The sequence below is a fragment of the Panthera pardus genome, unplaced genomic scaffold (genome assembly GCF_024362965.1).
Source record: "Panthera pardus isolate Hobbes unplaced genomic scaffold, ASM2436296v1 HiC_scaffold_6, whole genome shotgun sequence".
In the NCBI taxonomy this organism is placed as follows: domain Eukaryota; kingdom Metazoa; phylum Chordata; class Mammalia; order Carnivora; family Felidae; genus Panthera; species Panthera pardus.
This window is the reverse complement of record NW_026526991.1, coordinates 31,647,466-31,674,439: the sequence shown is the minus strand read 5'-3', so window position 1 is coordinate 31,674,439 and position 26,974 is coordinate 31,647,466. Positions and strand designations below refer to the sequence as shown.

At 34.1% G+C, this 26,974-nt stretch overlaps 1 protein-coding gene across 5 annotated transcripts in view; it reads right to left on the bottom strand.

Moving 5' to 3' along the window:
• Positions 1-2,300: 2,300 nt before the first annotated feature.
• CUNH12orf50 (chromosome unknown C12orf50 homolog) overlaps positions 2,301-26,974 on the bottom strand; it is a 41,693-nt gene continuing 17,019 nt past the window's right edge. For 3 of the 5 annotated variants that reach the window (XM_019446385.2, XM_019446384.2, XM_019446380.2), the window contains 10 exons: positions 15,319-15,477; positions 14,792-14,869; positions 14,600-14,710; positions 12,589-12,699; positions 11,276-11,383; positions 9,794-9,910; positions 8,172-8,276; positions 7,714-7,917; positions 5,755-5,847; positions 2,301-2,665 (listed from right to left, as the gene is read on the bottom strand). In XM_019446385.2, coding sequence (XP_019301930.2) covers positions 2,640-2,665; positions 5,755-5,847; positions 7,714-7,917; positions 8,172-8,276; positions 9,794-9,910; positions 11,276-11,383; positions 12,589-12,699; positions 14,600-14,710; positions 14,792-14,869; positions 15,319-15,477 — 1,112 coding nt within the window. In that variant the 3' untranslated portion in view covers positions 2,301-2,639. The remainder of the gene's footprint in view (positions 2,666-5,754; positions 5,848-7,713; positions 7,918-8,171; positions 8,277-9,793; positions 9,911-11,275; positions 11,384-12,588; positions 12,700-14,599; positions 14,711-14,791; positions 14,870-15,318; positions 15,478-26,974) is intronic. The other 2 variants (XM_019446381.2, XM_019446382.2) reach the window with 2 other exon arrangements.

The following is a 26,974-nucleotide window of genomic DNA, read 5'->3' as shown; positions in this document are numbered from 1 at the left end:
ACAGTTTGGTTGGTTGGTTGGCTTAAGTATGGGCTAAAAAGGGCCCAGAGTGAGTGAGCTAGAAATGCCATATCTGCCTTGGTTTACTTGTAAAGGAAGGAATTCAAAGGCTTAGAGAGATGGAAATGTTAGAGTTGATTTGTCATTTAAGACCTACCTCCCCATGCTGGGAAGATCCAGGAGACATTGTTATGTGCCCCCCCACAAATTAATATGCTGAAGTGCTTACCACCAGTACCTCAGAAGTTGACCTTCTATGGAAATTGGATCCTTACAGAGGTAATCAAGTTAACATGAGGTCATTAGAGTGGTTTCTAATATGATTCATGTCTTTATAAAAGAGAAAATTTGAATAAATACACACACACACACACACACACACACACACACACACACACGGGAGAGTGGTATGAAGAGACACAAAGAGAAGATAGAATCTACAATGCCAATGAGATGGGCCAGGAACAGATTCTCCCTTACACCCGTCAGAAGGAATCAATGCTGCCAACACCTTGATTTATAGCCCCAGAACTACGAGACAATAAATTTCTATTGTTTGAGCCACCACCCGGTTTATGGTGCTGTGTTGTGACAGCCCTAGAAAACTAATATACTAAACATTGAATAAATGTTATTTTATTATTTTTATTACTGATGCATTTTGAAAAGAATAGAATCATAGTACATCCATCAAATTCATTGAAAGCTTTTGTATGTGCCAGAAAAGCAACTGCCTTCTGCTGGCTCCATAAACGTAGGCTTAAATGCATTGCTTTTATGTGTAGGAGTCAGCAGGCATAACTTCTCACTGGCTTAGTACATTTCTGGATGGTCCACTTATCTTTGTTATCCTCTATCCTTATTTGGGGGGCTTGCTGTCTTCTTTCTTGGCTAATAGTTTACTGCATTAAAGTCATGCCTTTTCCCTAAATCACAAATATAAAAACAGGGTTGGTTTATGTCACTATCCACTTGGTCCTCTTAGACAAAGTTTATCGTAACAAAAATGTCCACTTGTTTGGGAATAATGCACATACACATTCAAGAGAATGACATTCAAGTCTTCTTTCAGATTTTTCTCTTTCCTCATCCAGTCTTCAGCATTTTGCATGTAATAAAGGTACACACTGAGAATCTGTATGTTGAGAAAGAACACTTGAACTTCCTTCTTAGAATGCTTCCTTCTTTAGCACTAGATGAAGTTTTAGAAGGACATGAGGATCTGTTAAGTGGAATTATGGATGTTTCCTATCAGCCTCCGTCTAGACAGGCTTTCAACTCTGCTCTCTTGCATCCTGTCTCTCACCAAGATATTTTGCTGGCACAGTTTTCATTTCTGTCCACACTATTTGTGAAAACAAAATGACTATACCCCCATGTTTTTGAAAGTGGGTAGACAGAACACCATTAGAAGCTAGAAACTAGGACTTATTACTCCACATGCTGGAATTGTATCTTATAGAATGTTTTAAAATATTTCTAAGCTTAAACTCTGATGACCTCCACAATAAATATTGAACAAGAGTCTACTAATATCCACAAGATGCATGAAAATATCAATACAGGGTGTCCCAAAGTCTTAGAGAAGTTCTGAGCTTTAATAAAACTCAGAAGTATAAATGCTACAAACTTACAAAAACACCCTTTGAAAGGTTAATTACGTATATTGCTCTCATCCTGATCTTTAAATTTGAAGAATAAATTCTTAATTTTAAGTTCTGGTTTTAGTTACTTTGCAGATGTATTTTTTAAGTTAATTAATAATTTATTCTTCTAAACAAGTGCAAAAGAAATGGAAATAAGTTTTCAAGTGATGTCTTTCATTTGTAAGCATTTATATTTCCAGAGTTATTTAAAGCCTTAAAATCTCACTAATACTTTTGAGACATCGCTTCATTAATTCACTTTTTTTTCCTTTAACAAGTCTTTTTCTTCAATATGATTGTATGATTTTTGTTTTCTCAGTAGAAAAATGTTTATTTTTCATTTCTGAATCTAGCCCATCTTGGCAGATAGATTTTGTAGTTGCCAATTAAAAGACATTGTTCAGCACTGCCCTGCCTAAAAAAACAATCTTCTTTTTTCCTTTCTACAACACATCAAAGTGCATTTCTATTGGAATTCCTCTAACATACTCATCACCAAACTGTAACCCTGGGACTTCACTGAATTTGTTTACATTTTATCTGTTACTGTCACTGAGGGCCCAGCTTAAAATCTAAGTAAAGAAAGAAAATGTGAGGTTTCTTCTGTAAAGAATATTGCAAAACAGAGATCAAAGGCACAATTTCACTTCTCAATGTGTGCAATCTAACTTAGTTTATTTACAATTAAAGAATGATTTTAATTGTCAAACTTTTAAATTTTATTAAATGTTTGTGGCAATACATAGAATGAATTCCAGACCTATATAAATACACAGGCAGCTGTTTGTAATTTGCATTTTTATCAGTTTTGAAAGAGCACAATGTACTTCCTGCATCTTATTTTCAGAATTTGCATTTTATCATCTTTGGCTACCCAGTATATAGTATGGAGTACTTGAATATCTCATTCTTTGAATTTTCACTTTTGATTGTAAATCAGATGATATCTGGCACTTTTCTCTTCTCATTTTTCTCTTCTCTCAACCTCCAGATTTACTTGCTCCCATTTCTTCTTGGCTCTAATAATAAAACACAGAAAATCCTTCAATTATTTTCTTGTTCAGCATTCTTCAGGGCACCATCATTCTGCATTTCTTTGGCTAATTACTTACCATAAATCTTAAGGCAAAACAAAAACTAAGCTCATTGTCTTAATTCATAAATTTTCAAAACACCATACAAACTAATTCCATTTCTTTCCAAAGCTTTTGCATTTGGATGGAGGGATGAAAAGGAATGGAAACAATACTACATATAAGGTTGTACCTTGGTACACCCAGAATGAACAGAATGGATGTTCTATCCTACAGAGACAGGCACCTCCAGTCACACCAGCTCTATCCTGATCAGAAAGGACATGCAGCCTCAAGGGAGGGCTGACATCTCTAATCGCCTTTTGCTCCTCTCCTTGGTTCCCACACATTTTTCTCTCCTACTGCATTATCCTCATAGCATCAGACAGCATTTTCCCAAAAGGCTCCTCTCGCCCATTTACACTTCTGTAGCCTTGGCTCTGAGATATTCCTTAGTGGAATAGACTAGTGGCAGCTTGTGCTTTCTGCCTTCTCTCTCCAGCAGCCCATCTGTCCACTGGGAAATGCTGAAATCGCTCCTCTGTGCCCTAGCAGGAAGTGCAGGGGAAGAAACACAAGCTAGTCTTTCTCTAGTCTGAGAATCACAACAACAATTGGAAAGGATAGGAGTTTAGGAGTTACAAATTTCCCAATCAAAAGCTCAGGTAAATAAGAAAACTTTATTTTTATAATTCTATTTAATTTCTTGACTCTATGTCCCCATTCTGCCCGATGTAGAAAACTTATCTAGTCCTTTTCACATAAACTTAGTCAATTTCAGTGATTTCTTAGTTATTTCACATTTACATTTCAACCACATTTGATCTGAAATTCTTTCTCAGGATTTTTTTCCCTCCCTCCCTCACCTTTCTGCTGCTTATCCTCATTTTTAGGGTTGGAACAGGGGAGAATGTTTACTTCATTATGACAGCTTGGAAGAGAATATTATTTCAGCAATCTTGGGTCTCCACAAGGCCTGGGTCCTGTGCTGGTGAATGGTGGTCCAGACAACATAGCCTATGGTTTCTCAAACTTTAATGTGCCTCTTAATCACCTGGGGAACTTGTTAATATGCAGATTCTAATCCAGGATGTCTGATATGGAGATACTACATTTCTAACGAATTCCCAGGTGGTATCATTGCTGGTTGCCCTCAGACAATATTTCAATCGCAAGTAACAAGTGGATAATTTGGTTTATAATCCACTCCCTGGCAGAACAATCTTTTGAGATTCTCGTAATAATTTGAGATTGGAGTCCACTCCTCTAATAGGGCCCGACCACAAAGTCATCTTTGATGCTATGCTTCCAGTCCCAGCCAGGAGACTTTGTGTAGCCCTCTGGCCCTCTCCTGGGGAACTCACTTTCACTTGAAACTCACAAGAATACATGATGCCCTCCCAAGCAAACTTGGAGCTTGGGAATCTCTAGAGGCTGTCTCCGGCCCTGTCTCATGTTAGACACTCCCACCACCAGATGGCATTGATAAATTCTCTCCAAAGCTTTTCTCCCTGGGTTGCATCTGGGACGTACAATGCAGATCCTGTTTATGTTCAGATTCTTATAAACTTCAAAGGGAAATCCATCACTGACTTTCTGCCCCGGAGCCCTGGCATAGCTGGAGGTGACAGGAGAAGAGCAGAAGGGGACTAGTATGTAATAAGTGGCCCCCCACTGTACCTGGTTCCTTGCTGCCTCTCCATACCCTCCTCCTTGCTCTACAGATTGAATGGGAAAAAGTTTTATAAGCTTACATCCCCTGCACATCCCTTTTCCTGTGCCATACACGGATGGTACATGTTTCTTGCTCTGATGTGATCCCTCCACCCCCCCCAAATCCTTCTGTAATTCATGTTTAACTACCTAGGATGGGAGAGGAGAAGGCTGCCGGGAAACAAGAGCAGTCACTGGGATAGGGACAGGGGATGAGGAGCATGCCCTTTAATACTCCAAATAATATCGCACTCACAAGGAAACCACAGGAGAAAAAGATGTGGCTCAACAATGTGTAGTTTTATCCAGGATTTTTACCAGCTTTTCACGTCCTTTCCCCCAAAAGTAAATGCAATTACATGTGAAAACGCACAGAAATCTAAGAGAAAATATAGCCAATTAAATAGTGCCACAGCAGAGTTCTCTTGGAGTATAATATGATTTGAAAGATCTGGGCCAAAAAAGAAAAACAATTGACTGCACAGTTGAAGTCAAGAGTTCTGAGAGATACTACTTAAGATCTCAGCTGTTTTTGTTTTTTTTTTTGTGTGTGTTTTTTTTTTTTTGGAACGTGGACAGTTTCTAACCTGGATATGTTCAGTTTTCATTCTGGGAAGCTCTTGTAAAAGAGTTTATGGATTTCAGATGATTCTGAAAGTTCTAGGCTAATGATTTAGGTAGAAACTCTCTATTTTTTTCTGAAAGATTCAAATTTCTGGAAAGTAACTGCAACTGTTTTATCCTGTGTGGTTTTCCAAATCTGCTGTGCCAGTCCCAGATCAGCTCGGAGAAGCCACTAAGCTTTTTAGAAAAACAATCACCTGAGGTTGGGTCTGCCTCAAACTTCATCCTGGGGAGGTTCCTAGGATCCCCACACTCTTCCAGAGAGCAGAACACAAGGGGGACACCACAGTCACTCAGAGCATCCTGCCCTGGAAACTTCATCTTAGGTGCCCTGTCAGACTGCATCAGCTAATATTTGTGTATGGTGGATAATAGTAGGGCTTTGATATTTTGTGTTAAGATATGGTTTTATATATTCACTTTGCAGTTCAACAAAGAATACATTTTAACACATAATTGCTGCAACTGCTAAGCTTGTATCTAAGGAGAGAGGTTTTTCAGAAGATTTCTGATAACACAAAGGAGAACACAATAAAAAAAGGAAATTAAATTGCTACTACTACATGTGTTTATTTCTACTAAACTCCAATATCATGGAAATTTTCTAAATTTTTCTAAAATATGTTTCCTGACCTTAGAAACTTGTCATTCATTTTTTATAATTGTATGATACATTAAAATCACTAGTAAATATTTACCTGTATATATCTTTTCAGTTTTTGAATATGTTTTTGAAAAAGGAATCCTTTTTCGCCAGGCTGAACCATTATATGATGTTGACATATATTTATCTGAGAAAAAAAGAAGACCAGAATTAAATATTTTCTTACTTTAAAATCATATTCCAAAAGTGTCTCAAAGTTATAAACATCTCAGAGGTGAAGCTATTCTCTGAGTAATTTATTTTAGCATTTCAAAGCTAAGGCATTAGGAACCCAAGTGAGTTTATTAAGACCATATATGTTATCAATGAACATGGTTATGTCCCTATAATTTGGCTGCCCAATTCTTCAAATGAGGCTCTCCCCATGAGGCTAAGCTAAAGGGGACTGTGATATCTGGATGTGATAAAAATATTTCATTGCCTTGCTTTACCATGATTTTATATACAATTCTGCTAATACTTGTAGAAGAAAGAAAAGATCTAGAAGGCACCGCCAATTCCCTTTACCTTCCATAAAGTGACTCCCATGATGGCAGTGATTTTGCTCTACCATACTACCAACTCACTGTCCCCAGGAAACCAAAGCCTTTATATACTGACTCGGTCTAGAAATACCTCATTTCCTCTGGCAAGTTTATACCTGAATGATTATCTAACAATGTTCTATTTGTGTTTTTAAGTATTACTATGCAGCTATGATTCTAAAAGCATGGTTCATAATAATACCAGGAATTTCTTTGCTTTTTTTCCTGTGTTGACATTTGCACCAATAGCCCAAAAGCAATAGTGAACATAACTGTGACCACCTTAACACAGATCTAGACAGCCATCCACTCACAGTAAAATAATAAATTTAATAATAAAACAATAGTAATAAATAAAATTAAGACTGTTTCACCTAAGAATATTCTTATTTTACATATAAACCCATATATCATTTATTTCTAAGACAAATAGAAGGAAAACAATTTAATAAAGCTAACTTTACTTTAAATTATAAAAGTAAGGACCTAAGAGAGACACTGAATTTTTACTTATGTTTCAGAAAGTACACAACATCCAGAACGCCACTAACTAGACTGTGAACACAGGAAAATACAAACACAAAATTAGAGGGAATTAAGTGGCCTTTTGTTAAGTTGAGAAAACTGAAACCCATCTTCAAAAGAGCAAAATTCATCTGAGACAGGAAGAAAAGATATGGTTCCTTCCTCCCTTGTGGCCTTGTACTTACTGACATATACTATGACTTTGCCTATTACATGATGAAATGATTTAGAAGCAATCTGTGCATGGTGGGAGAGATGAGAGGTTGTCAAAAATATTGCAGTTAACCCCCAAACTAACCCTTTCAGAAAGCAATCATGAAGGCTTAAAGAAAAGCCAAGGCACTACCTGAAAGTGGTGACTGAACAATGCGGTTAGTGGAACAAGAAAATGTCAACCATTTGAAAACAATCCTCAAGAGTGAAATAAAGCTTATCCAGGGGGAACAAAGTGTGATGGTGTGAGACAAAACACTAGAGAGGTTCAATGTCTAGTCATCTGCACCCAACACATTTTTTAACATATCCTTCTTTTTAATTTTTTTAATGTTTATTTTTGAGAGAGAGAGGGAGAGAGAAACAGAGTGTGAGTGGGGGAGGGGCCGAAAGAGATGGAGACAGAATCTGAAGCAGGCTCCAGACTCCAAGCTCTCAGCAGAGTCTGACATGGGGCTCAAACCCACGAGACATGGGATCATGACCTGAGCTGAAGTCGGAAGCTTAACTGACTGAGACACCCGGGTGCTCCCTAACATATCCTTTAAACCGTGTGCACTCCTGCTTGTGGAAGAAATCTTCCCACTAGTTCTCTAAGACATCATGGTGGTAGTGATGGCCTGGAAACAGAATACCAGTTGGATAGGGATGAAGATTACTTGGACCATCAGGTGATTCCATGGGATTGCAAACCACGTGCATGAATAAATCATGTAAGGAAAGAGCCTCACCTGGACAAAGGTTGAGTTTGGGTTCCTTGTTAACATCGACTTTATTGTAGGACCTATTTGTGGGCCTGCTGCGGGGAGGTGCACTCAGTGAGACAGTCCTGATAGCATCTCTCTGAACATGGATATAGGATGCATTCTCAGCACTTCTGTTTTTATTATTGCGATGGTAACTCATTTTATTTTTGGGATTTGGGGCCTGTACTGCTGTAAAAGAAAGCAGGAGGGGAGTGAGGGATAAAACAAGCTGGTTTCATACCCATAAATAACATACTGCATGGTAAATGTTTGCACTATGGAAGACAATGTGTGCTAAGAGAATTAAATCTATAGGATGTGGGTTGACATGTAAAATAACGTGTTGCACAACAGTAATTTGTTTTTCAGGTAGAAATTATTATTTTATATTTAATTTTGTTTCAAATTATAATTTAGAAATATCAAATACAAAGATCCTTTACCTCTCTGCATTCCTTGGCCAGGAAAATTCTTTGGTTCATCATAAATCCATTTTCTTTTCTTCACACCTTTAAAGTGAGGCTTCCTCACTGGCTGGACATCATTCACTTGAAGAAGATACAAATTTTTACAGGTTTTTAAGAGATGCTTTAATCTGAAAATTACTATAGGTGATAATTACATATCTGTGCATACACATGTCAAGCAAGAGAAAAAAAAATAAATGCACTACACTAATATTTTACTTTCTAGAACAAAGTGTGACTTATTTTTTAAAGCACCCCACCCTCAAGAGAAAGGCTATCCTGAAAATTGATTGATGAGAAAATTTTTGATACGTAGCATTCCTCAGAGGAAATGTTTCCTCCCAAAAAGAATTTGTGGATTGTTTAAAAGAATACAAAATTATATTCCAAATATAATTATATATCTTATTATAATGTTATTTTTAAGTAGTTTTAGAATTGTTATTTTGAACATAAATCTACTTCTTAAGAAGGTGGATTAATGTAAAATACTTTTAGTGAATATTACTTTATTCTTTTAAGCTTTAAGAATTTGAGTATAAGGTTAGTTTGGTGAAACAAGACTAAGTAGTCAGAATTGTAAGTGCTAATAGTACTAAATTATTCACTTTTTACTGGCATATTTTTACACTGAAAAATTTATATACAAGCTCAATCTTCTAGGAATTTCTAAGGTACATTTCTCCAGAGACTCTTAAAACAATTTAGTATACAGGCCATTCTTTGTTATTTCTCTGTGTGGAGGTCCTAAACATTCACTATTGAACACAGAAAATGAACATCAAGTTCACTATGTAGATTACATTAGCTCTCTGTAGTGGACTACTAAATCTGTCTTTGCCCTAGCTCTCAAATTCAGCTTAAGCATTAAGTTTGAATTCTGATTCACCACCTCCTCTCCAAATATCATGCTCCACCCTTACCCTCAAGCTCCCATTCCTAAGATTTGAAAACCATATTTTTAACAAATGTCACTAAACTGAGCTTCTTAGGAGTAAACCATCATGTTTCTCAAGCTCCCACTCCTAGGATTTGGAAACCATATTTTTAACAAATGTTACTAAGCTTCTTAGGAGTAAAACCATCATGGTTCCCTTCAATGCCTGGCTGGGATCCAAGAACATTATAGTTTCAGTAAATGAAATAAATGAAAGAAGGAAGGAAGGAAGGAAGGAAGGAAGGAAACAGAAAGGAAGATTCATGAGTCTTAATTGTATCAAGAGAAGTAGCTCAGAATACAGAATGGCATGGTAAAGCCAAATCATGAAAAATAATCCAACACATAATAAAAATTTGTCAATGTATCCCACTATGGGTTAAATTTAAAGGGTGTACTAATGAATCTTCCAAGAAGGTAGTATATCATTAATTTTAATACCTAAATTAAACTAGTGGGTATGTATATAATTTACTAGGACCTACATCACAATTCATTGTCCAAGTTAGTAGAAGAATATTGTTTTTAATTCTTAATCCTGAATAATTTTCAAAACATCCTTTTTTCTTTCATTTTAAAAATTCTATTTCAAATAAGCAAAACAAATCCATGATAAGACAAATATATCTAAGGCCAAAAAGTGATAGAGCTAATGTCTCACTTGAAGAGGGGTCCTCTCTGCACTTCATACTGATATTCTCAGTAGCATTTAATACATGCGTTGTAGGTACTAGTCGGGTAGTTAGGGAACGCTTTGGATGAGGGCTGTCCTTGTTATCTTTTAAAGCAAATTAAAAAAATAAAATATCAATATTAGTAAAAGAAGGTTTCAGTTGGTATTTTACTTTTCAAACATTATATGATGGGTATACCTCTTTAAAATATATATATTAATTTTTACAACACTGAAATTCCCTAACCACTACATTGAGTCCCCAAAATTTGTCACTAACAAAACATTAAATATCTGATATACAGACATTATCTTCAATATATAAATAATATATTTGTGGCAATATTTTTAATAATTTCATAAGAAACAATCAGAAGGTTATCAGTTTTAAATCAAATGTGCTGATTTAAAAATAGGTTCCAGAAATAATTTAAGTGGAACAACTTTCGTGTGTTCTATGCTTTGGAGCAGGACTGTCTAACAGAGCCTTATACAACGATGGAAATTTTCTCAGTCTGTACTGTACAAAATGATAGCCACTAGTCATATGTAGATACTGAGCACTTGGAATATGGCTAATGCAACTGAAGAGCTGAATTTTTAAAAATTTCATTTTAGTTTAAATTTAAACAGCTACATGTGAAGAGTGGCAACGGTTATTACTGTAGTTAGAATTTTTTTGTTTTTTGTTTTTTTGATCGATTCAGCAAAAGGTTTCCATCTTTGAGTGAGAAGAAAAGATTTACATATCATTTCCCATAAGAATTATTCGATCACAAGTGCCTTAACCTATTCTTGAAAATGTTTATTTAAGGGTGGGCAAAACAGTAGACGAAATTGTTTAACATTTGGATGCAGAATATGTAAAGCCCTCTAATTACAGGACAGCTAAACTTTTAGTCTGTGACTAAGAGAGCTGCCCAGCAGAGAGGTACTAGCTGGGGGCTTCTAACCATGGTAAAGAGAGTACAAAACTATGAGGTACAAACTATGATTTTATTATGTCTCTTGATTATTCACAAACTATAGTTGGTAATAATTACAAAATGAGGAAGTCATAGAAGTCATCATGAAATTAATACTCTTCACAGTGTTCACAAACAAAGCTTTTTAAGAAAATTCAATCACACGGAGTATTTGAAGTTGGAAAAAGAAACTAAAAAGGACTTGGTTTTACCATTTAAAAGAACCAATAACTGTAGATCTAGCAACACTCCTAGAAATTATGTAGTCCAACAGGCAAATACTTCAGATAAGGAGACTGAAGCTAAAAGAGATGAAGTCTCGTGGTCAAACACTTAGGGACAGACCAGGACTGAAACCTTAGGGCTCTTGACTCCGAATCACTGGATTTAGTGTATATTTTAATTTATGACCTTGCCTCTTACATTCGTTTCAAGTGTCAAGCTTTATATTTACATTTCTCAATCCAAATTATGAACGGATTAAAACTATAGGATGGTTCATTACCTTTAGTATTTGAACATTTTGACATGGTAATTTCTTTCTCTTCAGTTACAGCTTCCTTTTCATCTACTCCAAGGAATATGATCCTCTGTGGAACATAACAGTCACCTCCTATGACAATACCTTACTGTCAGTGGCTATGATGGCAGAAAGTTGTAAAACACTATCTTCCAATACAGGATTATCCTCTACAATATACCTTTGCCAGTTTTGTTTAAACACTTCTTAGTGATACCACCCACATCTCTATATATATCATATATGTTTAAATTAATACATGTGCATATATATGTATATGAATATACAGTATATACACTTACATACAGATAATTGCAAAAAAAATTCACATAGTCAACAAAATTAATTTTCCTTTAACATATGGAAATCTTTATTTCTACCCTGTACCACCCTTTAGAGGTACTCAGAATAAATATAATTTATCTTCAATATAAGATCTTCAGATATACGAACGCAATTTTTATGTTCCTTAAAGTTCTTCCATTTTCCAAGATAAACATCCATAATTGTTTTAAATGTTATATACTTAATTTCCAGATTCTTCACCATACAAGTTACACTTTTGTAACATAAAATATTTGTTTCAAGTAGCCTTTTTTAAAAATGACACACAAATGTGGACTACCCTGTACAGAAATCAGTGGAACTGGTATAAATAATAATTGACATTTATGCAGCATTCTTCTATGTATCAGACACTCCACTGGGTACTTTAAATGACTTATCACATTTAATGATCTTCCTATACTACTCCTAATAATTCAATGTGAGTTTACCTGAGCTATTTGGTAGCAATCACCAATTACTGAATAATTTTTAAACCTTGTGGACAACAAAAAACAGTTATTTTTTTCTTCACAATCTGTATCATGTCGAGTCTTTCCCGACTTGAAGAAAATCTACCATTAATGTCTTGAACTTAAATGCAAGACTATGTTTATCACAGCTTGACTTTACCTTGTTTAAACTTGGCTCATTGATCCAGCATATTAACTTCCAGACATCTGTCAATTTTATAAACATGTCTCATTCATCTAGCCATTCAATTGTTTAAACATAAAATCGTTTATTCTACAAATATTCACAGAGTGCACCTCATGTGTCAGACATTCTACTAATAAGGATTCATATATAGCAATTAATTATATACATTTCCAGGCCTCAAGTGTCTTACCCAAAGCCAACAATAGAAATGTCAAAAATATTTTGAAAAAACAAAATTAGCTATGAGAGAGGAAATTTGACTCATTTATTATATGGTGATATATTCAGAATCAACCAGTTATAAATTAACTCACCTCCATTTTCAAAAGCAGCAATGTCAGTCCTTGGTTTCCTATCCAATGATGCTTTTATCTCACCTTGCCTTTCAGATAGGCTAAATTTTGTTGGAACTGTAAGACCATCCCCTAAAAAATTAAGAAAAAATAAGAAAAAAAAAAGAAAAAAAATAGAAAATCACCCCAGGAGCCATTAGGTACTTACATAAAATTCATGATGATAGTAAAAAGCCTAAAAGTTAGTGCAATTATTGTTTGCATAGTGATATGATGAACAATAAATTTATAAATATATGAATTTTAAGCATATTTTATAATTATCAAGAAAATAGCAAGCAAGTTTGTTTTCCTATATGTATTATTTATTAAATGGCAATTTAAAAATTTAAACAATCTAACATTACTATGTATGTATAATATATTTAACTTATTTGCTATGTTCTTCATATAATGAATTTTATAATATTTCTTTTGATTATACCTATTCATCATGAACAAATTGAGTAAAAAGCATTAGAGTCTACCACTGACAAATAGTAATTATACTGTGATAATTAAATAATTCTTAGAATTTTTCTTATACATCTCTAGATAATTTTTTACTAAAATAAGCTATTAAAAGCAGAATAAAGAGAGACATGATAATCTAATGCACCTTGTGATTCTGGATTGGATTCTAAACCAGAAAAAAAAAAAAGTTCATTTTACCATAAAGGACATGGATGGCACAGCAGGTGAAATTTGTTTAAAATTCTGTAAATAATATCAGATCAGTGGTAATATCCTGATTTTGATGGTTATACTAAAGTTATGTAAGAGTTATGCAGGAGCATCATATCTGCAACCTACTCTTACACTAACAGTTTAGAAAAAATAACAATGTATATATTTAGAGAAAGGAAGAGTGAAAATCAAATGTGTAAAACACTGATATTTGGGAAAATCTGGTGAAGGTTATTCATGAATTAACTGAAATTATTTAAATATAAAAGGCTTTTAAAACCATAATTTAAGGCAAAAGTACATGTAATTATCTTTAATCCCTAATGGTAATATACTGTTTTATATTCATTGCTGACTTGTATTATTGGTTTTGCTTTCTTGTCCAGGTAATGCGGGCAATGTGCCCTTCTCTAGATGTGGTTCTCGCCTATCAGTTAAGTCTTTCCTATCATTTTAACATCTAACATCTAATAGTATGTTGCTGCCACCTACTGCCATATGTTTAAATAGTTTACCACATATGTACTTGACTGGCAGGCATTTTACTCTTTATCCTCTACTTGATCCTGGAGATTTTCCCAATTATCATTTTTTACTTTTAGTGAGAGGAGAGGATTCAAATCTCCTACTTCAGCAAAACTTGCCTTTCATCTCATCCTCATGGCAGGAAAACCATATAAACTCGTAACACCCATGGATTTTCTCTGAGTTTCTGGTTTTACATCCAGAAAATAATGTTCTTCTTATCTTGCCTTTGAGGGCAAATTGTTTACCAACACTGAAATCAGATTCACCAAAGCATAAGATCCATGAAAGGTCCAGCCTTGGAATAATCCAGCTGCATTGCCTCTGAAATTGCCTGGTACACATAAGGCACTCATTCAATGCACAAATGTATCCTTGTTCTGCCACTAACGTCATCCTGTGATCTCCCTTTTGTCCTTTTAGGGCTAGGTTGTCCTTTCTATTCACAGAGAAAAATAGCCCCTACTTCACAGGGAGAGTGATTTGCAAAGAAAAAAAAGATGGTAAAAGCAAGATATTTATAGAATTACTGCATCGAGGGTGTAATGCCCCCATGTGTTTATGTAGTCTTTTCATTCTGCACCTCCTCTGGGAAAGCATAATTAATAGCAGCTTTTCATATTAAATTTAGGTCATCTGATAAAAGCATTTCCTTCTCTCTCTCAATTCTGATGTATTATTTATCATTAGCTCTAGTGTACATCTTACTAAATAATTCACAACCTATCACACCAAGTATCTCTTATACATCACCTTGAAATGCTGCCTTTTCATGCCTTACCTTCTTGCAATTCACTGCCATTTTCCAAAGGCTTTTCTAACTCTTTGTCTGCTGTAGAGGCTATGCTTTTTGATGATGAAATATCTGGAGTATGAAATCTGTAGTATTCACCTAATCTCCCATGAGAAAGCTAGTGGTTAGTATATTTGTCACATCAAACATTAGAAAATCCACAAATGTTTGATTTCTTACCGGATTTATAACACATCTCCTTTATTGCTCTTTTTTCTTCAATTTCTTCAGGAGTCTTTGTCCATAAACTAGATGCATCTATAGGATATATGTACATCTTTTTTAATTAAATTGTCCCAAAGCCAAATGGTATGAAAATATACAAATCAGAATTAAGAATCCCAAATATTGTTCTCACAGGTGGGATTTTTTGGAATTTTTAAAATCAGTAATTTGCATACTAGTAAATGTCTCAAACTGCCGTATTTCACATATTAGAAAAATCAGTGTAAGCAACTGTCCCTATTTAAATGAGGTCTATCTCCCAGACATCATACGACAAAAACTCTCCAATCCAAATGATCATATATAGATGTAGAACAAATTAGAACATAATGAATTTAATATACTTAATAAAATTGAAGCTATTTTCTTACCAAATTCTGCCCTATTTATTACATTATAAACCTCTAACAGTTAAAAAATAAATTAAAAAACATGATAGGGTTTTGAATGTTCATTGTAAATCTGAGAAAAGCCTTACTAACCATTTTGTTCATCTCCTTCCTCCTCTTCTTCCTCAAAGTTAGTTTTTAAAACTAAAGGATGATGAATGGGTCGTGATATATTCTCCTGAGGTTTCAGGGGTTCCTGACTCTGGGTCAGGGGTGGAATTCCTTCCTGAGTTTCTTTCTGTGGTGTGATATCTACAGAGAAAATACAAAATTTCTGTCCTTTTAAGATCTATATTATATACATGTCTAATGATCAACAGTTAACTCCTGATTTATTATGCATTTTGTTAAGAGGTATCTCGTCTTATTTCTGGAAAGGTTATCAAACTAAAAAAGATCAACATTTTGCCTGTAAAGTGCAGAAAATATGCCAATTCATAGATTTTAGATAGGAATTATAACCATGATTTGGTATATCACACTTTTGGTATAAATGCATAGTAATCATAAGTATCACTGTATTCTTACACTATATATGTGAATAAGAATAACTTAACTAATTACAACAAATTAATGAAGGCAGATTCAAATATGGCATAGCTTATAATGGCAGAGTATATACAGCAAAACAAGAATAATCCAATTGTTCTAGTTTTCGGTGGCTGCCTGATTACTTGGAAGTGAGAAAGCGTGAAACTTTCACATTCCTCTATTGGCTACACATTGGCCAGACTGTCCAAAGTTCTAGGTCATATTTAAATGTTCTATAACCTTCAAAACTAACAAGCAATTACTAGAAAAAGCTAGTGAACATATGAATCTTCTTTCATCATCAATTCAACCCCCTTTGTTTTCTAAATGAGTAGTTATCAAATTTGGCTAATTACCAGAATCAACTAAAGAAATTATTCAAAACATCTTTTAAGTCTCTGCTTTCTGAACTTCTGATTTAGCAGGTCTAGATTAAAGCCTGGAAATCTAATTTTATTTTTTAAAAGTCTCAGGTAATTATGAAATCAGCCAAATTTGGAAACCACTGCCCCAAATGAATGATCATCTAACTAGGGTTCTAGATTATAGAAAGTCTTTAAGTGAGTATGCCATATCCCAATTATTTGAAAGCAAGGAATACAATTCCAGATCCTCAACTTCCATATTTGTCTTTCCCCTAAAGTCGGTTTGCCTAAGAACAGGCTTAAGTTTACAATATCCTTTCCTCCACTGTACAAGATAAAGGCCTACCCTTCACTCATGCCAGAATTTACTATAGCACATGCTCAAAAGAGAAATCCTCCGTTAGTGATAAACCAAACTACCATAAACCCATAGGGCTTTCTCCATTACCTTAATTTATATACATTTCTACTAGGAGAAAATCATGATGTGGTAGGCAAAATAATACCCCCCCCCCCAAGATGTCCATGTCCTAATCCCTAGACCTTGTGTATTTATTAAGTTATATGAGAAAGAGGTATTGAGGCTGCAGGTAGAATTAAGACATAATCAGGTGACCTTAAAATTGGCAGATTTTTTGCCCTGAATTATCCAGGTGGGCTCAAAGTAATCAAAAGGATCTTTACAAATGGAAGAGAGATGCAGAGAAAGAGAGCCAGGAAAAGAGATGTGACAATGCAAACTATGTCAAGTGATGCAGTGTCAGAAGGACTTGACTTTCATCGAAGATGGAAGAAGGAGGACATGAACCATGGAATACAGGAGGCCTATAGAAACTGGAAAAGGCAAGGAAAGAGGTTCTCTCCCAGAGTCTTTAGAAGAAATGCTTCCCTGGAGACAGCTTAATTTTAATCAGAAAGTCTTCGTGGAATTTCTAGAGTATAGATCTACAAGATATCAAATGGGTTGTTAAAGCCACTTGGTTGATGGTAATTTGTTACAGCAGTAACAGAAAATGAATACACAAAGTATTAGAAAAAGTGCTACCAGTGTCCGTTTTGGAACATTCTAAATTCAAATGCATGGTAGAGTATGGCAGCAGTTAAGAATTTTTGTTGAAAAATTCTGCCTCTCCCATTTCTGGACTAATGTTATATAATATATAACTCTTGAGGGGAAAGTCTCTTGACATCAATGGAAGGAAAGTACTGGTAAAAACTCTGAAGGAAAAACATGGCTTTAAATAAAGCTTTTTAGCTATTCTCAATATATATTCCCAAGACTTGTCATTAGCTGCATTAGCTGCAAAAGCTTCACTGAACATTCTAAACAGTAAATTTTAGAGCCACATTTTTAGAAGCTTCATTGAGATGTAATTCATACACCATACAAGTCACCAATATAAATATACAGTTCAATAGTTTTTAGTATATTTACAGAGTTGTGCAACCATTGCCCTAATTTTAGGACATCACTCCAAAGAAGAAACCTATTCCCATTAGCAGTTACTCTTCATGTCTTTCAAACACCCATACCTCTACACAAGCACTGACATACCTTGTTTCTATGAATTTGCCTATTCTACATATTTCATGTGAGTGGAATCATACAATATGTGGTCTTTTGTATATGACGTCTTCCACTTAACCATAGTGTTTTCAAGGTTTAGTCATGCTGTCACCTGTAATAATACTGTATTCCCTTTTTATACAAATAATATTCCACTGTAGACATATACCACAATTTATCCATTCATCTGAAGGTGGATACGTGGGTTATTTCCACTGCTTTGGCTGTTATAATGTAGGTATGAACATTTGTGTACAAGTTTTCATGTGGACATATGTTTTCAACATCTCTTGGATATATACCTAGAAGTGGAATCACTGGGAAACATGCTGACTCTGTTTAATATTTTGAGGAGTTGCCAGAATGTTTTCCAAAACAATTGTACCATTTTACATGCCTTTCTGCAATGTATGAAGATTCCAAATTCTTCACATCCTTGTTAACACTTACTATATGTTTTTGATTAAACCATCTTGATGGGTATGAAGTGGTAGCTCATTGTGGTTTCAATTTACATTTATCTAACGGTTGATGATACATGATGAACATCTTCATGAATTTATTGGCCATTTGTAAATCTCTGAGAAATGTCTTCAGATTCCTTGCCCATATTTTTCATAGGATTATGTTTATATTATTGGGTTACAAGAATTCTTTATATATTCTGGATACAAGCCCCTTGTCAGATATAGGATTTGCAGATATTTCTCCCATGCTGTGGGTTGTCTGATCATTTTCTTCATGGTATTCTTTGAAACACAAAAGTTTCTAATTTTGATAAAATCTAATCCATTTCTCATTTGGTTTCTTGCCCTTCTGGTGTCTCTCAGAAGGCTTTGCATAACCTAAGGTTCCTTATAAGAGTTTTATAACATTAGCTCTTTAGGTTTTTTATCTATTTTGAGTTAACTTTTTTGTGTAAGGTGTGAGGAAGAAGTACAAAATAACTTTATGTGGCTATCCAGTTGCCCTAACACCCTTTGTTGAAAATACTCTTTCTCCCCATTGAATGATCTATGTATCCTTGTCAAAAACCAATTGACCTTAGGTTGATTGATATAAAGGTTTATTTCTGGTCTCTCAGTTCTATCCCATTGATCTATATCTATATACCTATTTTTATGCCAGTATCAGGTGGTTTTGATTACTATAGCTTTGTAATAATGTCTAGATTTTGAAATTATTAACACTGAGCTCTATAGCTTTGTTCTTCATTTTCAAGATTGTTTTTGCTATCTTGGTCCTTTGAATTTCCATATACATTTTAGAATCAGCTTGTCAATTCTTCAAAGTCATTTGGGATTTTGACAAGGGTGACATTGAAACTATAGATCAATTTGAGGAGAATTACTATGATAACAATATAGCCAATGTATGAACATGAGCTATTCTTTCTATTTTTTTAAAGTTTCTTTAATTTCTTGCAACAATATTTTATAGTTTTGAGTGTAATATTTGTACTTCTTGTGCTAAATTAATTCCTAAATATTTTATTCTTTGTGATGCTATTATGTGTAATTGCTTTTTTCCTTTAATTTTTTCCTTTAATTTTCCTTTTTCATTTAATTATGTGTTCCTTGCTAATAAATAGAAACCTAACCAATTATCATATATTAGTCTTTTACCCTGTAACCTTGGTGAATTTATTAGTTCTAATAGTTTTTTAATGATTTCTAGAATTTTTAAAATAAAAGATAATGCCATATGTATAGAGATAAGTTCATTTCTTTTTTTCCCAAGCTAATTGCCTTTTATTTGTTATCATTGCCCAATTCCTCTGGCTTGAATACAAGTGACAAGGATGAACATACTTGGCTTAAATGTAAATGCCAAGAATGAACGTGATTGTTCTTGATCTTAGGGGAAATGCTTTCAGTCTTTCACCATTAAGTATCATGTTAGTTGGAGATTTTTCATATATCCTTTAGCAGGTTGAGTAAGTACCCTTCTATTCCTAGTTTGGCTAGTGTTTTATTTCTTTATTTTTTAGTCACAAAAGAGTTTTGGGTTTTGTTAAATGCACTTTCTTCATTATGATCATGTTTTTTCCTCTTTATTCTATCAATGTGGTGTATTACAGTAATTGATTTTTAAAAGTTAAACCAACCTTGAACTTCTGGGATGAATCTCATTTGGTCATGGAATATAATCCTTTTTTAAATGTTGGTGGATTTCATTTTCTATAATTTTATTAAATATTTTTGTGTCTCTATTCACCAGGAATATTGGTCTGTAATTTACCTGTGATGTCTTAGTCTGGTTTTAAAATAAGAGTAAATACCAGCCTCATAAAATGAGTTGGAAAATAGTCCCCCATCTTCTATATTTTTGGAAGAGTGTGAAGAGTTGGTTATTAATTTTTCTTCAAATTTTTGGTATAATTCAATAGTAAAGCCATATGAACCTGAGTTTTTATTTGTAGGAAGATTTTTAAGTGCTTATTCTATCTCCTTATTATAGGTCTGTTCAGATTTTCAATTTTTATTTTCTGGAGTCAGTTTTGGTAGTTTGTATCTTCCTAGAAAGTTGTCCATTTCATTAGTTGTAAAATAATATTTGTTCATAGTATTCCCTTCTAATCTTTATTATTTCTGTAAGATTGGTAGTATGTCCCCTCTTTCATTTCAGTCTTTAGTCATTTCAGTCTTACTTCTTTTTTTCTCGGTTAGTCTAGCTAGAGTTTCAATTTCCTTGATCTTATCACTGCTTTCATTGATGTTCTCTGTCAGTTTTTTACTCTCTATTTCATTATTTCTGCTTTACTCTGTATTATTTTCTTCCTTCTGTTTGCTTTAGGTTTACTTTGCTCCTTTTTCCAGAGTCTTAAAATGTAAAATCAAGTTATTAATTTGAGATCATATTTTCATTTTTTTACTAAAATTTTTATATTTATTTTTGAGAAAGAGAGAGTGCACACACAAGTAGGGGAGTGGCAGAGAGAGAATAGAATGTGAAGCAGGCTCAGGCTCTGCATTATCAGCGCAGGGCCTCGCGCAGGACTCAAACTCACTAACCATGAGATCATGACCTGAACCAAATAATGTTGGACACTCAACCAACTGAGCCACCCAGGCACCCCTCAGATCATATTGTTAAATATAGGCATTACAACTGTAACATTTCTTCTACGTACTGCTTTAGGTGCATCTCGTGAGTTTTAGTATGCTGTTTCTTCATTTTCATTCATTTCAAAGCATTGGCTAATTTTCCTTGTAATTCTCTTATAATTTTCCATGTAATTTCTTGGTTGTTTGCAGGTGTGTTGTTTAATTTCTACATATTTGTGAATTTACCATTATTTTTTTCTCCTATTAATTTCTAATTCCATTGTTTGGAGAACAGACATTGTATGATTTCTACAATCTCAAATTTATTGAGCTTTGTTTTATGGCCTAATATATACTTTATCCTGGAGATTGTTCCATTTGCACTTGAGAAATATATGTATTCTGCTATTGTTGCAAAGAATGTTCTACAGATATATTCAGTTGTGTTGTTTTATAGTTGTTCAAGTCTTCTATTTCCTTGTTGTTTATAATTGTTTGCATAGTACATCTTTTTCATCCTCTCACTTTCAACTTGAGTTTTTGAACCTAAAATGTGTCTCCTGTAGATAACATATAGTTGAATATTTATTTTTAATCTGGCAGTGTCTGCTGTTTTTCTGTATTTTTAACCAATCATATTCAATGCTATTAATGATATATTGGATATTTATCTGTCATTTTACTTCCTGTTTGCTTTTTTATTCCTCTCTTCCTCCACTGCTTTCTTTTGCAGTGAGTGAATATTTTTTAGTGCAATATTTTGATTATTTTTATGATTTTTCCCTATTTTTAAAGGTATCTTCTTGGGAGTTGCTCTAGAGCTTACCATATACTTCCTAACTTACCATAATCACCTGTGTATAAATCACAGATTTATACTATTTAATTTCAGCTAAAACTAATAAGGTTATTCCTATATAGCTCTATTCCTTTTTCCCCTTCCCAATTTGTGCTATTGTTGTTATATTACATCTATATGTGTTACAAACCCAAAAATACATTGTTATAATTATTTACTTTGCTTAAATGTGTATCTTTTAAAAGGTTTTTTATCATTTATTTTTGAGGAATACAGAGAGTGCAATCAGGAGAGGGACAGAGGGAGAGGGAGAATCCCAGGCTAACAGCACAGAGCCTGATGTCGGGCTTCAACTCATGAAACTGGTGAGATCATGACCTGAGCCAAAATCAAGAATCAGATGCTCAACTGACTGAGCTACCCAGGGACCCCTAACTTGGTATCTTTTAAAGGAGCTTCAAGGAAAAGGAAGAGAAAATATATATATATAGGGTTTGTCATATTAACTTTTTTATTTCTCATTTCTTTTTTATATAATTTTTTTAATGTTTATTTTTTTGAGGGAGAGTGTGTGCAAGCAGGGGAGGGGCAGAGAGAGGGGGAGAAATACAGAATCCCAAACAGGCTCCATGCTGTCAGCACACAGCCTGATGCAGGGCTCAAACTCATGAATCATGAGCTTAAGAGTTGAACGTTTAACCGATTCAGCCACCCAGGTGCCCCTTATTTATAATTTCTGATTCTCTTCATTTATTTCTATGTATTTGAGTTACCACCTGGTATCATTTCCATACTATTAAATAGATTTTCTCCCACCTGCCTCTGTTATGCTCTTATTGACAAATATATTACATTTCTTAATGTTATGGGCTCAAAAATACATTATATACATATGCATATATATTTTTTCTTCTTTTAGTACTTTGTGTCCTTCTACTGCCTTATGGACTACAGTGTGTCTGAATCTTACTGAGGTTATTTTATATGTGACAAATTATGTTTACTTTGTTGTTTTCAAAAATTTGTTTTTGTTTTTGACATTTAACATTTTAACTGCAATGTGTCTGGATGCAGATATCTTTGGGCTTATTCTACTTAGAATTTGTTGAGCTTCTTGAATATGTAGATTAATATTTCTCATTAAATTTGAGGAGTTTTCAACCATTATTTCTGTTCTCTCTCTCTTTTTCAGACTGTATAATCTCTTTAAGTTTCCTGATTGTTCTGTCAGCTAAAATATGTTGAGCCCTTCTAATATTTTTTTTTTCATTTCAATTGTTATACTATGCAACTCTAGAATTTCAATTTCATTTCTATTCATAGTTTGCATCTATTTATTGATATTCTCTATTGAGACATTATCATTATACCTACCTTAATATCTTTAAGCACAATATCTATTTTCTGTAGAATTTTGAAAATATTATAACTGCTTAAATTATATCTACTAACTCTAACATCTTAGCCCTCTCAAGGCATTTTGTTGCCTACATTTTTTTCCTATGTGTGAGTTACACTTTCTTGCATCTTTCCATGTCTTATACATTTTTTATAGTTTTCTTAAAACTGGACAGTTTGGACAATATATTGTAGCAACTCTGGATCTTGATTTCTCAACCCTAGCCCAAGGGTTTGTTGTTGTTTGATTTTTAATATTTTAGTGATTTGGTCAAACTATTTTAGCAAAACCTATTTTCTCCCACTCTATATAGCCCCTGATGTCACTCCTCAGAGGATGTAGCCTTGACATATCCACAGTGATCCGGGAATGACAATGGTTTTATCAGGACTCTCTTTGTCTCTTTCCTTGGTTTCTCTGTTAAGCTATCTACCTCTGTTGGTATCTCTGACAGCTGTCAGACTCCATTCCTTGCTGGTTGATTGCTCTATTATTTTCACTAGTGCACTCAGGCATAATCTGCTTCACCATTCGATTCACTTAAGTTCTGATCCCTTTGCAGAGGTAGTTTTTGAGTCCAGTCTTTCAAGTTTGTTCCAATCCCAGGAGAGCTCTTCTTAACTCTTTCCTTGGTTGTCTTTGGTCAAATCTGGTTTACAGTTTAGCTTGTTGCTCTCATAGAGCTACCAGTCTCTTCATCATTTCTTACCCCCAAACTCGCCATTGTTTTCCAGAGTGTCATAATTATAAACTTTCCCATGCTCTGTTCTGTTCCAGATAAATTCAGATCTCTTTTGGAGAGCCTCAGAGCTCTCTGCTCTTACAGCCTACCTCTCCTGCCTAAACAAAACCTTAGTGCCACTATTGGGAACAGGGACAGGCACTCACTTCTCTTGGAATGACACCCCTGCTTTATAAGCAGGCACTAGGTAGGGGGATAGCCTCTGATATTTTTGGTTTGTCCCTTCTTGCAATTGGGTAATTTGGGGCTTCTTATTCTAAGCCTGCTACCTCTGTAATAGAAGTGCCCCATGAGTGGGGCTGGATAGGAGAAGACCCAGAACTCTCAGCCTGAAAAATAGAGCTCTTTCAACATGAAGCTGTGAGGGAGGGAGTATGAGAAATGGTAGCAGCCTGCTCCTCCTAGGAAGATACCATAGTCCTCAGCAGGGAGCTGGAGGCAGAGTACCCCCTGTGTTCTTGGTTAAATCACCTGGTGTAGAACTTCTGCCACAGTGAACTGAGGAATGGAAAGAGGAGTGGGTGGTGATTTGTTCTTACTGATATTTAACAGATTTCTTGAATAAATAAACTCGCTATATGTCCTTAGGACAATTTCCAGACACTTTACTTTTTGTTTAATATAATTTTCATCAACTATTGTTGCCTTACTAGGGAGTAGATCCATGGAACCCTTTACGATGCATTTTTGAAAGTTACCTTAGAATCACAATTTTTTTTAATTCAGGTGTAATTATTTACAGGGTTGCCAAATTACTCATGATATCTTAGATAAAACCAGTGGGTAAGAAATATTTTGAAATGACTTTCTTCTAATTGCGTGTTGTTCCATGAGGTAGTTAAGACCCATTTTATCAAATATTATGAATTGTTCTTATTAAAATCAGTCCTCACTTTATTTCAGCTTATAAAATATTAACTATCTCCTAACTCTCTTGGTAGAATTAGAATAACATGCTAGTGCTGGATATTGGCTTTTAGCTATATGCCTTTTTATTTCATAAACAGATGAGAATAATTTTGATCAATATCTCATTAATAGATAATTTTCCAATAAAAGTCTATTTTTATGTGCAAGAATAATTTATCAAAGTGTGCAATGTAATTATGCTGTTTACAAATTATGTATTAATAATAATTGTAATAATAACAACCCTAAAGAAATTTATTTTAAAAATGTGTTAATGATTATGAGGATCCATAGTGTAGAAACTTGCTGTCATAGAAAATAAAACAAAAATTTAGATTTCAATTTATATATACATTTTTATTATACTTAAATTTCATAGGTGCTCAATAAAACTCAAGCATAAAAATATTAGATTTGGATAAAAATGTGAAGGAAGAAAATGAAAATAATAGTTTTAGGAGAAGGAAAGATTTTTTTTTTAATTTTTGAAGAAATTTTTGAAGTATTTATCACCTTTTGAAAACTGTCAAATATAACACATATCCAGAACAGTGCACAAATCATAAAATGTGTAATGTAACAAACATCACAAAGCCAATGCTTAAGTCAAGAAATAACAGCCCCCTCTGTGTCCTCTCCAGTTCATATCACTTTCCTTCTCCATTACCCACACTAGGTATGTTCATCGTGATTTATAATAATCACTTTGTGATTTTTCTTATAGTTTCACTACTAAGTATGTATTTCTAAAAATAAAGTTTAATTTTACAAATGTTCCATTTTATCAATGGAATTCAAGAGTATGCACTCTTTTTTCTGTCTTCTACCACTCAACATTATAACTGTGAGATGTATCCTTGCTTGCATATTTCTTTTATTAATTTTCATTACTGTATGGTATCCATTGAATGAATGTACCACAATCTCTTTATATATCCCACTATTATTGAACATTTATGTTATTTCTAGCCTTCAGGCATTACAAAAAATACTGCTGTGAACATTCATTTACATATATCTGGATGCACATGGGAATTAATATTTTTAGGATATATGCTCCGAAAGTGGAGTTACTTGGACTAAGTTATGTATAACTTTTCCTCGAGATCATTCTAGACTGTTTCCAAAGTGCTTGTTTCAGTTTATACTAACTACAGTGCCCAAGAATTCCCAGTGCTCTTTGTTTTACCAACAGTTGGTAGATTTAAAATTTTTTGCCAGTACAATGAGTGTAACTTGATATCTCAAAGTGATTTCCTTTTTCATTTCCTTGATTACTAATAAATTGATCACATTTTCATTTGTTGGTTGACATTTGGATTTCCTATTTTTTTCAAAATCTTGTTTATGCTTTCTGCTAATTCTTCTACCACAGTGGTTCTCGGCTGGGGATGATTTTATTCCTTCCCCTAAGGAACATTTGGCAATGGCTGAGTGTACCTTTTGTTGGCATCTCATGGGTATGAGCCAAAAATGCTGCTAATCCCATAATGCATAGCATAGTCCCTACCCCCACGCCCCCAACCTCACCTCACCCCCACCACACCAAAGAACCATCTAGGCCAGAATGTCAATAATGCCTACAGAGAAACCTGTTCCATCAGGTTCTCTGTCTTGATTTTTCTTCAAACAATTGAGTTAAAGTCTTTTATTGAAGTCTTGTAACAACATATGCTGCACATATTTTCTCCCATTCTATGGCTTATCTTTTCATTCTTTTACGGTGTTTTTGGTGAATACAGATTTTAATTTTAATGCATCCAAATTTATTCATCATTTCTTTAATAGCTAATACTTTCTGTGTGTTTATTACCTTTTGAAACCTTTAAAGATTGGCCTTTTACATTTTGGTCTATAATTTACCTAGAATTAATTTTTATGTATGGTGTCAGAGTAGTCCACCCTTAACTCATTAACTGAAAAGATCATCCTTTACCCATTGATCAGCCATGCCACCTGTTACAAATCAAGTATCCATCTCTGCAGGGATCTCCAGCTTCTTATTGTATCCCATTTGTCAGTTTGGTTAGCCCTTGGCTAATACAACACTATTCTAATCTGTATCACTTTATAGGCCTTGAAATATGGTTGAACAAGTGCTATCATTTTGTTGTTCTTCAAGCAGTCCTCACTGTTCTTGGTCTCTTTGCAGTTCTACATAAATTTTAGGACTCGTTTGAATTTTGATTGAGATTACTGTTCTTATATTTTTAAAGTATATGATGAGTATCAAATCATACGGCAATTCAAATGTCATCTGATGTATTTACAAGAGTATATCGATTTTCATTTTTAAATGTCAGTGTTGATAAAATGTTGGAACTTTTGCAACTATTTAAATTTATGATGAGTTTAATAAAAATGTTTTAAGGAATAGTTCATCAAAAATA